This window comes from Tyto alba, unplaced genomic scaffold (assembly GCF_018691265.1).
Source record: "Tyto alba isolate M040663 unplaced genomic scaffold, T.alba_DEE_v4.0 Super-Scaffold_6, whole genome shotgun sequence".
Lineage (NCBI taxonomy): Eukaryota > Metazoa > Chordata > Aves > Strigiformes > Tytonidae > Tyto > Tyto alba.
In genome coordinates, this window is record NW_024881327.1 from 26,173,526 (window position 1) to 26,186,237 (window position 12,712).

Here is a 12,712-nt window from a genome sequence, read left to right on the forward strand (position 1 = left end):
CGTCACTGCTGTGGGAGCAGCCACAGACTTGCCTGCTCCACTTTCTGTGCTGCTGGTCCAGGAATTGAGGTAGAATGCCTTTGTGGGATCTCATATTTCTATGAAGAAGTTAATGTGGCTTTAAATGAGTTTTATAGATTATATTTGTGTATTATAATTGTGAGGTCACACTTGTGAATGAGAAGGTTGGAGATTTTTAATATACGTTCAAAATGTAATTAGCAGCATGCTATTATACCTACATGTGAGCCTGGAATGGATGCTGCTGTTCCTGCAAGAGGGGCTGAGCTCTTCAGGAGTTGATGCCAGGAGTACAGCTTACGAAATACTTAGGGAAATCAAAGTAATTAGCATTTAAATCCAGATTTTCTGGAGAAGCATCCTTGTCTCTCAAACTCTTGTGTAGGAGATGAATGCATTGTAAACATGACAATGGGTTCACAGATTTTGTTGGAGCTTGCATTGCCTCTCCATCCCGAGGCTGCCTGTGAGTTTGTTTCACCCTAGCTCACACACTGGTTATTGCATGACCAGCAGTGTGTGTGTAACTTTTCGTGTTCAGGGGGAGGAATAAGGGGATGACTGTCCTCTGGCAGTAGAGGTGGCTGTCCCAAAGTGACCTTTTAAGCACAAGCACTAGGAAGAGAACCCTGAAAGTTGCTGGCTCTTCCCTCTATAAATGTCCTTCTCTTTTCCTGAACAGAAACATATATTCTTTGAGTGTATTCCCACCAGTAACGTATACAGAAACCTGGAAGACCAATGAAGTATCTATTTTCTAACCTGTTCCTGAGAGCTTTGTTCCAGGTGGACCATTTCTCATTAACTCTACAGATGACTTTCAGATTGTGAGCAGCAAGATAAGAACCGTGACCTGATAGTCAAAGATATGAGGACCACTAGTTATTAATATCAAGAACGTATATTTTTAAAAAATCGGATTCCTTATTTGCATTTCAAAGACCTGTTTCTATTAGTCTCAACAGTCAAATACTTCTGATTTTGGTGGGAGCAGTGCCTGACTTTAACTATTAAAGCACAGATTATCTTGGAGGTAGCTCTGACTCCACAGATGCCTGAGCCCTGGAGAGAGTCACGCCTGCCATCTGGCCAGCCCTGGCAGGCGGCTGTGAAGTGCTTTGGTATTCCCTCAACAATTATTCATTTCAGTAGAAAATGCCTGAGCTTTCAGGGAGGTCCCCATGCCCACTGTGTTTGTTGTTGCTGTTTTTTCCATCACAGAGTGCCCTTCACGCCGTCACCTGTCACGAGAAGGTGGTGGCTGTCCGGAAAGATCACACAGAATCGCTGGGAATGACTGTAGCAGGCGGAGCATCCAACCGGGAATGGGATCTGCCCATCTATGTGATAAGTGTCGAACCTGGAGGAGTTATCAGCAGAGACAGCAGGATAAAAACAGGTAAAAAGAGGGGACTTTGAAAGCCTGCTTTAATTCAAAGGCTCCCTTTGAAAAACAGAGGGATAGTGATAGAGCATTGCACCCTGACATCTTCAGCCATCCCATAGATTTTGGGATGCATCCGATTAGAGGGTCTCAAGTCAGCTACCTGAAAAGGTATAATATGTAGCAGTAACCATCTCTGTGAAGTGGTATATAGGCATATTATGGTAGGAAAAAAAAAATTAATAGTTTTTCAGAGGAAAATGATCTTACACCACTGTCTTCTAACTCCTGAAATCTTCATTGTGCAATCTTCATGAGTTTTTAATGTAAATTTTTGTGCTTCCTTGTCATTCCATTCATGGCTTTGAAAGAAGTGTAAAGGAGCAGAATTTCCATCATATATGAAGCAATATTAGTGCCTTGTGGTTCAATGTGATGTCTGGAAACATTGGCTTCATAATTCCATTTGGCTCTTGATGTAACAGAGTGATAAAATTAATAGCTTCTCCCCCTCTGCATGAATAGGCCTTTAGAGTAAGATGAAGAGCATATTTTATCAGTGGATTTTCCAGGAATAGGTAAGCAGTAGAGGAATGGTGAAACTCTCAGTTTTCAGTATGTTGCATCTCCAAGAGCCAAGTACCTCGGTACCCTGCATCCAGCAACCACACAGCTCCCTGTCCCCTTGCCCTTCATCTCCCATCTTCAGCTTCAGCCCAGTCACTGCCCAGAAGATGAAGGGAAATCCTGAGTGTGAGGGAAGTGAAGGCACCCAAAAGTGGGGCAAATAGCTGCAGCCCAGTTGAGCCCCACAATCCTGGGTCGCAGCACCCAGCACTGGCACATGTGGGAACCTCCCTTTTGCGGGAGCTATGGCTGCTCATCAAAACCCATGTAAGAACACGACAACAGCAGCAAACCAGCAGGTTTCCCCTTTCCTCCTGCTGGGAAATGACTGCCTCTCAGTGGGATACATTTTCCAAAAAATATTCATCATGAGGCAGTATGGAAAATTCAGCCTAGTTAATTTGATAAAATTAGAAACAAATGAATACGTGATGTTATAACAGCGCCATAAGCCTCCACGGTTTAGAGCAGCCCTTAGGCTGTTTTCTGCCTCGTTGGAGCAGACCACAAGAAGAGGTTAATGTTCACGTCTCACTGCCTGGGCTGCCAGTGAATATGGCCCCTGCTTGGAGGAGCATGCAGGTGAAGAGCAGAGGGCACCCAGGGAAGCCCTACCCTTGGAGCATGCCGTGGCAGGTAGCGGGTCACTTGGCACCGTGGCTGCTTGCATGACATTAATGATGTCTTTGTTGTTCTCCCTGTAGTAATTGAGGTCATCTTTGCATTTTTCTCTGAAGCTGCTGTGACTACATTGTAAATAAGGCATACAGAAAGATGTTTTGGCTTGCGGCCATTCAAACAGGCATTAACATTAAAATAATAATACATTATTCTGCAAAGCAAACTTTACGAGGAGCCAGCTGAAGCAGCAGACCTCAGCTTAGGGAGCACTGGGAGAAAACCATCTTTGAGCTTTCAGGTTTCAAGCTCAGGGTGAGTACATAAGTTGTTAGCTGGAAGTGGGCTTTGGAGACCTGGACTAGCATCAGGTGCCTGTACCAAAGCTTGTTGGTGCAGCAGGACCACAGCTGTGCTGTTCAGCTCTGGATGCAGGACATGACGTGACAAGAAACCAGGACCAAATCCTCTGTCCGGCCCCGTGGTGCTCCTGTGTGCAGGGATCTGGCCCCTTCCCTGCTGCTTGTGACATGTTTACTAGCATATGCTTCACATCCATGTTAAACGATAGGATTAACGAGCAGCCTCATCAGGCAGCAAGTTCTTGCCTGTGGCTTTGACTCGCTTGTTCGGGGGGGTGGGGAGGGGATCCTGGAAGCACTTGCAAGGGTCTTTCATCATCCTTTTTATCGGTCTCAGGTGACATCCTCCTGAATGTGAACGGGATTGACCTGACGGGGGTCAGCCGGAGCGAGGCCGTTGCCCTGCTGAAAAACACCAATTCGGCGGTGGTGCTCAAAGCCCTGGAGCTGCGAGCCTGCGAAGCCCAGGAGGAACGGGGCCGCCTGCCACCCCCCGAGGCCACGCAGGCGACCTCCGAGCGCAGCGAGTGGTCACCTTCCTGGGTTATGTGGCTGGAGCTGCCACGGTAAGTCCACAGATTGCATCCTCTTGCTGAAGGGGAGTGGGAGGAAAGATTTGTATTTTCTGGCAATTCTTTCTTTTGGCTTGATTCATTGCACTGACATCTTAATTAAATCCAGGCTCTGTCACAGACTTGACTCTAAACACCTCCCTTTTGTAAAAGGGTACATGGAAAAATAGACACGCAGATCCCATTGCAAGGGAGGAAAGGGTCCTGAATTGTTCCAGTCTTGAAAACATATCTGGCACTTAGGGAGTGAATGGAAAAGCTTGCAGGGATGCAGGAGCTTGCTGAACTGGGGTCTAGGCTCGACCACCCTGCAGAAGGCAGAGCTACCCCTCCTGCAGCTCTCAAGCTGCACAGCCCTGCTCCTCAGCCAAATCCAGCTGAATTGTTTGACTTTGCCCAGATGTTGCAAAGTGCGTGCAGTTGGCCGGTATCTCCAAATCACCTCTTTTAACCCCACCCCCGACTGAAAGAAGTGCATTTGTCATACACAGGAAGCAGCTGTGTTGTCATTTCAGTAAGGATAATAAAAGCCACATCGCATGTTGTTCTCTCAGACACGCTCAGTGTGCAGGGTGTATACCTGGAGCTTCAGCGACATTTTGTACAGTATTGAGTGAGGACATGTTGTGAATCTGTGAATACGCGAAGCTGACCTCACCTCACACAGCGGAAATTGGTATTCAGCTTTAAGGAATGAAGAATTTAGCTTACAAGTTACTCTTGCCCATACTCCCAACCCTGGCAGCAGTTCAGAGTCTCTCTCTCTTTTATGGGGGGGCACGAAAAGATGGTCTGCAGAACAGGTGGGCTTTTGCTCTAGGCACAGTTTCAGGACTCCTCTTTGTTTTCCAGTCTCGCATAGCAGGTTAGATGCTTTCCCTTCTTCTGGTTTGAGCCATTTTGAGCTTATTGACCTTGCAGCAAGGTCTGCTGAGAGGGCCAGATGTGTTTTGGGGCTTGCTCTGAGGCTAATGGCTGTGTAACATGTGCTGACACACTGCAAGAGCAGAAGGCAGGGTCTATGTCTGTCACCCACAGATGAAAGGTTCCTCCTCCAGAGGAGACGACTCTGTCCTTATTCCTGTGAAAGAAAAGCAGTAAAAATTTAAAAATCAATAAATGGATGGCCCATAACTTGCTACCCCGGGCAATGGTAAACTTTTCTCACCCAGTCTCATTGCAGACAGGCAGGCCCAGGTAGGTCCTCATTCCTGCTTGTTTCTTCTGCACTCCTTAGCTTGACCAGCAGCATCAAGAAAGTGCTGGAGCATGGATAATGCTCCCAGCAGAGAGACAGCAAGCAGGCTACAGGTGTTCTAGATGCTGCAGTCTGCAACGCTGAGTTTTGCCTTCAATCACCATCCATTGCTAGATGGACTGAAACAATTGCATTCTGCCTATGCTTGCTGTAACCCCACCTTTGTTGGGCTGTATAGAAAACCTGGGCTGCTTGGTCATCATCTCCTACCCAAAGCTGCCTGAATTCCCCATGTCTTCAGCAAGGTGATGGAGAAGAAGGACAGAAGTCCACAGTACCGCAGGCTTGAGCCCAAGGTCCGCATCAGTCAGTTCCACTTTGCAGTTTAGGGAGAAAAGGTGTTTTTCTGATTTTAAAAGCAGTCTCTAAGCTCAGTCTATCGCCCCTCCTCTGAAGGCTGTGTGTGTGAAGGCATTCCCACCCCCTTTGGTCTGAAGGAAAATCAGTCCCAGTGTCAGCAGGGCTGAAGACAGGAGTTCATTGTAACTCTATCCCCGGCTGTGATGCCATGCACAGAGCACAGCCCGGCCCTTCCCCACCAAAGGAAAGTAAGGGGATTGGTATGCTGAGCTGGTACACTGCTCTCGCCATCTGACTAGGACAGGGACCAGCACTGATTAGACATGACAGTAACAAAGGTGCACTGCATCCTCATTAGCAGCTGTTTGGTTGAGTAGGGGCGTGCGAGGATCTGGTTTGGCTTTGCTCGTTAGGTATTATCAGACCCTTCAGTCCTCCCTAGACTGAGTGTGCTTACACTCTCTCTTGTACTGATTCTCCAGGGCCCGCACCAGACATCTGGAAGTCCTTCAACAAGTTCTTTCACTAGGACATGTATCACATTAACTCATTTTGCTCCAGGCTGAGCATTTAACCTTTCCCTATCTGGCTTTTGGTTTTCTGTTGGCAAGGATCACATCCCACTAGATCTCAAGGTATTGCTAGCAATCTTATGATGCTTTCCAGGCTGTTAGAGAAAATTACTCTCTGTCCAAATAGATATCTGAAAGGTCCATCTTGGCAAAGGTGCCTGATATGAAACTATGGGGAAAGAAGGTGAAGATTCACCTACCTTAATTAAAATCATTTACCAGAGGGACTGCTCCAAGATATGTGAATCTAAGAATGTTTGCTGCAGCTGATGAAAGATTAGAAATGTCAAAATTATGATTGTACAGGATCATGCAAGGTATGTGGGAAGATGGGCAGGACAGGGCACACCTATGTGAGAAAAACTGAACAAACAGAAAAGGCAGTAAAACTGGTAGCCCAGGAACAGGCACAAATTAAAAAAGAGGTGACTGGATGGTGGATTCTTTAAATTCTGTCAAAAAGGGAAAGATGTGGCTTTAGACAAACCATGTCAGTGCAGTGTGAATATCTATTCACAGCAAGTAAGGTGGGGAGCACAGAGGCAGCCTGATGTCGCAACTTAGAGAGGGATGCTCGGGCTTGGGAAACGGAGGGGAGAGTCTTTCCTTCTGTGTTCCAGAAACATTGATTTTGAGTGAAGGATAGCCCCATAGAATCTGCTGACTTGAGCTAAACATTAGAAGATGTCTACAGACCTCTGTCCATGACTGCAGAAGCAGAAAACAAGTTAACATTAATATTAGTTACATGATTAAAAGTACCTTTCTCATTTGTGAGGCTGGTGTACTGTAAATACCTAATTCCCCATACAAGCACAGAACTTGCCCCTTTCCCAGGGACTGCATGCATGTTATAGAGATAAGCACAGACAAGAGACACAAATATTGAGTTAGGCAATTACAGCATTTTTCTGGATGAAGTTGGAAGCAGCAGAATCCAACAGGTTATCCGGCTCCTCGCACCGAAGCTCAAAGCCTGGGAAAAGCCATCTTGCGTAACTTAACATTTGTGGATCTCACTTAAATCTCAGCCTTTTCCTTGCGAGATCTTAAAATTGGCTTTGGCCACTTTTATATGACTTGATAATACATAAACAACTCCTCTGTTCTTTCTGTAGTACAATCCAATATGTGGTGGTTATAAAATAGACGCACATGTGCATCTGCCGTCTGTCAAAACTTGGCCCGCATGAGAGCGGAGGGGCTGCGGGCGTCGGGAGGAAACAGTGATGCAGGACCTTAAGCATTCCCGCCCGAAGACCTACTTCAGGGTAGCTAATCTAATTGTTTGTTGTTGAGGAAGACAGGTCTCCTTTAGTATTGGAGGGAAATGTTGTGAAGCTTGCACAAAGGAAGTAATGTGGACCAGCTGGTGAAAAGTGTTTCCCCAGCCCCATGGTGTTCCTTCTACTCTTGCTTGTTTTCCTGCTCTCCTTTCTTTGCTCTCCTCACATTTCCTTCCCCCAGCTAGCACTTAAAAATACTTTATAGATCATCCTGTCATGACATTTACAAACATTAGCACTTCATATGAGTGCTTTTCTTCATCTGCAAAGTGAGATGAGAAAGACAGGAGGTGGCCAAAGTCCTTCTGCAAACCAGGGGTAGAACTGTACGTAAAACATGGAATTAAGACAGAAACTCCCCCAAATTAACTCCATCCAGGCTGTAGAGCTCTGATGGGAGCAATTCTCAGATATTACTGTGCTCCACTGCCACTTGTCTACTGTAACAGGGCAGGGGGAGGGAGTCGTGCTTTTCGTACCTGTTATTGCTGAAGTCCTCCTGAAGTCGGGCTGGTTTTCATTCCCAGAGCATAAGGCTACTCATGCTTCATGAAAAGCAGCAGAGAATCGTGCATTTAACTACTTGAAAACAGGCACTTTTAAATTCCTTTTGCATCAGTAACTGATGCTCAGTTGTAGCATTTCTTACAATAGAACCCTGTGTCTAGACACTGTTTATCATCAGATCTTGAATCTGAGGCAAGTTCACACATAAATTACTCCTGTCCTCAGCTTTTGGAGTATTTACAGATAGAGGCAGAAAACTGCGAGCTGCTCTCTTCCAAGGCAGAAGACGGTTCTCCTCGGACTGGCTGCAGTTCAGTGGGTTATGGCAGTTTAACTGGGTCAAAACACACAGACTGGGACTTCCATTACCACAGAGAAGCAATCCACTCAAACACACTAAGCATCTTTGGATGATGCAAGTACTTATTTTGTTTTCTCTCTCTGGCACTTTCTAGCTTATCACTCCATGGGGATAAACAGACCCAAATGAACTAAGTCCCCTCAGGCTGCTCGTTGCTCAGGCAGAGCAGGCAGCGCTGCTCTAAGCTGTTTGGAGCAAGCAGTGCCCACGTTAGACGTAGCTCAGCTTCACCCACCCTCCCTCCCAGCACCCTCTTCACCTTTCTGACAGCACTAATGCAGAGCTGATGGATGCTGCACTGCCGCGTTTACCCCATAGGGTGGAGATAAGGAAATGTCAATTTGAAGGTGTAAACACCACCTAGCCACTCTTCTTCCGTCATAAGTTAATCTCTAGCTATGCCTGGTGTGATGGGTTGGACCCGGCCTGCACCAAGCACCCGCACAGCTCAACACCCACACCAGGATGAGGGAAAATAGGAAGAACAAGAGCAAGAAAGTTCATGGGTCAAACCACTCACCCAATACTGCTGTGGGCAAAACAGACTTGTCTTGGGGAATTTAACCTGTAACATTTAATTACCAACTTGGGTCTTGGGAGCCAAAGACGACAAACACGTAAACACTTTGGGAAAAGCCCTTTCCTCCCCTTTTCCCATTCTCAGCTTCACTCCAGCGCCTCACGTGCCGCGTTCCAGGTCTGCACTGCTTTGCTGTCACAGCGCGTTACACCCCGACCCTTCGGGAGGCAAAGGGCGGCGCAGGGGTTTGGGGGCAGGACGGAGTAGTTGCTCTCTGCCACTCCTTGCTTCCCATGTGTTTCCTCTGCTCTGGCAGGCAGAACCATCCTCATCCTAGTATGCCATGTCTAGTTTACTTATTTAGCACACACTTCGGCAGCAAATATGTAGTTATGCTTTCTGGGCTGATGGAGACCGTGTAACTGAAAACCTTGCAGACTGTATGTGCAGAATACACGTAAGCCTTCTTTGCCTTCACTGTGTTCTCATGTCTTTACCTGCCTGGCTATTTCTTTTCTATGGCGGTAGGTTTTAGCTGATTGTCTTTCAATTTCAGCAATGTCCTCCTTACAGCAGTGAGGATAGCAGCGGGCAGCAGAGACCCCTGCCCCCCAAAACCAACACTAGGTAATAGCACCAAGGGCTGAATCCTGGCACCGCTTGGTCATGACCTTGATAAGCACCATCAAACACAGAAGGTTTAAGTGATTTTGCACATTGAAGAAGTCCACAGATGGTAAAGTAATAATGCCTGGCTGCTGAGGAAAAGAGCAAATGTCACCTGTTTCTTACATTAGCAGCCAGTGAATTCTTGTGCAGATATTATATACCTACCATCCTGGCAGCAGGTGAATATTTGTAGGTCCTGGGGGACTAATGTAGTATTACTATAAAATCCTGCTGTGAAACACAGCAAAAGCATTATTTGACAAATCAAATTTTAAAAATGCTAGACATACTGGTCTTCGAGATAAAGTTATTTATCCTTCTACAGAAGAAGGGTCAGCTCATTCTTAAAAACCTAAAGAGTCTCTGGATAGACCTTTTAACAACTGCTTGCTGTGGACCAGTTTATAATTTCAGATTTAGAATAGCAGGATTTTCAGGCTCTTCAGTCATTCCTGGTACACCATTAATGATGAGTGGGTTAAGTACTAAGAACAGAAATTTCTGTTGCTCTGTAACTAATGAAATACATTTGTTTTTTTTCCCGATTGGTTAAAAAAACAAAACAAAATAAAACAAAACAAAACAAGGCCCGCACTAAAATTAATGTACTCAGAGCAACAGGCAAATTGTAAGAGTCTAATAACCTAGTAACTCAGGCGTTCCCCAGTTGTTTCAGCTAAGCTTTGACTCAGCATAATTTACATTATCATAAAATACATTCAAAACACAAATGCAGGGAGAAGCAGATTTCAGCTCTCTTACCATAAAACCTTGTGTTAATCATGGTAGTGAGGATGAGTGAGCTTCATGACAGAAGACTCGGTACCCCAAAGCACTGACTGACACGGAGAAGCTTCTCTCATCTTCCATGCTGCAACTTGCCATGTTACTTGACAAGAAAAGCTCAGGATCCCTTCTTCCACTGACACTCTTCTTTGTGTCATCTCTGTGATTTTTGTAATTCTGGCTCATTTCATTGCCCTTTATTTAGTTTTGACACGCACCATAGTAATAAATGCCTGACCACTTTTGACAGAGCTAATCACATACAGGCTCTTATCTGGAAGATAAAACAAGTCACTGGACTGTACAAGGCAGGTACAATACATTTTCTGTAACGATGGTTTACAAATATTCTATCCAGACCCAGTTAAGGGGTTTTCTCCATCGCTTTGAATTGCAACTAGATCATCTGCATAAATGCTTACCCTGTGAAACAATTTATTTAATATTTTAACCCCAAGATTACCTAGTAATTTTACTTTCAGGATAACTGGTTGTGGAAAGCAGCACTACAAAACCAGAAGGGAAGTGTAGGTGTCTAATACAGTGGAATTCTGGTGCTATTTTACATCTTCAAAACACTCCATAATGTATAAAAAGGCAGACTCATCATTAATGCTTCATCAGAATCTGAAGTTAACCATAAGACATTTCATTAGACTGGTTTGTTTCAGGTATTTGTACAGCTGCAAAGAAATCGTATTACGAAGAAATACATCTGGAAGTCTTGGCTTCAGCATCGTAGGAGGTTATGAAGAACACACTGGGAACAAACCATTCTTTATCAAATCCATTGTTGGGGGAACACCAGCATATAATGATGGCAGAATTAGGTAATGATAAGTATGTAATGAAAAGTAGCATTTAAGGAAGTCTTTCATCTAGTTCATTTGTGGGTTTTCCTTTTTTTAAAAAACAAAACAAAACAAAACAAAACAGTTTTCATAAAGACAGTGTAGCAGGGAAAAAAGGACTCATTGATACAGAACTAATGCTGCCAGATCTGGAAATAGGACATAAGTGTCCTGATCTTTAATAGGTTTTTCTCTCATAGTAGAATGTTTTCAGATGTCCAGCAATCACGAGTATATGAAAAAGTACAAAGAGAAGTCAGTTTGATCTCTGGGGTAGTACAGAGCATGCCAGCACAGAGCTGTCCCACATCCCCAGCTCAGAAAAACTCCAAGCGATCAACCACCCTCCCTGCAAACACCAATACAATTTAAGAGAGTAAATGCAGAATTATGGAGCAAACTTAAACCAATTAAGAAGTCTTAAAACACAGTTTGTTCAGAACACGGATCAGTCCCATTTGAAACCTATTTTCTTTCAAATATGCCTAATTAATTATAAAGCTGTAAGGAATGAAAAAAAAAAGCAAGTGAAGTATTTTTACCTGCTTTATTCCCTTATTCATGAACAGTAGGTAGCTGAAAAAGGAACAGTAATGCCCATTTATACCCCTTTCTCACAGCTTAAGGAGACGCTTTGGTATTTGCAAACATTTAAGGTAAGAAGTCACTTTGTTTAATTGTTCTCTCGTATTTGTCTTTGGTTTTTCAGATGTGGTGACATCCTCCTTGCTGTCAATGGCAGGAACACATCAGGAATGATGCATGCCTGCTTGGCAAGGATGCTCAAAGATCTGAAAGGAAAAATTACTCTCACAATTGTGTCCTGGCCTGGCACTTTTTTATAAAACAAGTCTTTATGGAGAACATGACAAATCATTTAACACAGAAGAAAAGGAATATCAGTCTTCGCTTTTTGGAGGGGTCAAGTACATGTTTATAAAGGAAAGGTTTCTGAAATGTCAACCTGCATGTCAAGAAAAGTCAAGTTTAGGGAAAGCAGGAACACCTGTCAGAAAGTCACTTCGGAGTGATTTAAGCTACAGACATAAATCTTTCCTTCCCTGTGTTCTTAAGGGGTTTTTTTGTTTTGTTTTGGGTTTTGTTGTTTTTTTTTTTTTTTTTATATATATATAATGCACCATAATAATAATAATGAAATTTAAGGAGCCGCAACTCCTGCTCACCCACTTTATTTTCATTTACAAAAAGAAATCCTTGAGTAACTTATGGAAAAATTTCTTGCAAAAAATCAGGTGAAGGTTTTTATCCAACACAGTAATAGCACTTTGATTATGTGTATGTTTTCATGGTCAGCGTGAAGCTGGTATTTTCAAGACTTTCAAGTACAGTTTGTTAGTCTGTAAAACTGTGAATTTCTAAAATAATTAAAAATAACTGTAACTGTGTATTTGTACAGATATTATTTTTAACCAAAACCAAATGACCTAGATTCCCTGGTATGTTTTGATTAATACTATTAAATCTAGGATTTTTATACAGAATTATTGGTTTTAAGGAAGTACACTGCACCCTGCTGATACCATCAAGTAGGTCTTCTGAATCGCACCCTGACAGCGCAGTACAGTTTTTGCAGGACTGCCACGTCAATCTCACTTGATACTGTTCTGGATGGAATAAAGCTGAAAGTGATGATGGTCTTCTATTTTTCTCAAAATAATAGTTCTTTGCCTTTCTCTGCAAATTACCCATGTTCCAAAGTCTTATTTTTTCCTCACAAGCTAGCAATGGGAAGAAGGTATGTTTGTTAATCTTTATCAAGGACAGCTGTTCCCCTCAAATGAAGAGCAAAATGAACTTTCTCTCTTAAGGCACTGAAAAGCAGCAGGGATGATTATCCAGCTTAATTCACCCACACAAACCAGGCATAATTATCAAGCGTACGATCACCACACTCAGTGTTCCATCAGACTAAGAACAATCCGCACCCTTCCAAGTTCCCCTGTTTTTTTTTGCTTCACCTCAGTACGAGGTTCTTGAGGAGTCAGCAATTCCTGCCT

The 12,712-nt window shown here is 43.9% G+C and overlaps 1 protein-coding gene across 6 annotated transcripts in view; it reads left to right on the top strand.

Moving 5' to 3' along the window:
• Positions 1-12,352, top strand: part of LNX1 (ligand of numb-protein X 1) — a 158,226-nt gene extending 145,874 nt beyond the window's left edge. For all 6 annotated transcript variants that reach the window (XM_032998983.2, XM_032998986.2, XM_032998985.2 and 3 more), the window contains 4 exons: positions 1,243-1,420; positions 3,350-3,578; positions 10,515-10,673; positions 11,404-12,352. In XM_032998983.2, coding sequence (XP_032854874.2) covers positions 1,243-1,420; positions 3,350-3,578; positions 10,515-10,673; positions 11,404-11,539 — 702 coding nt within the window. In that variant the 3' untranslated portion in view covers positions 11,540-12,352. The remainder of the gene's footprint in view (positions 1-1,242; positions 1,421-3,349; positions 3,579-10,514; positions 10,674-11,403) is intronic.
• Positions 12,353-12,712: the final 360 nt, after the last annotated feature.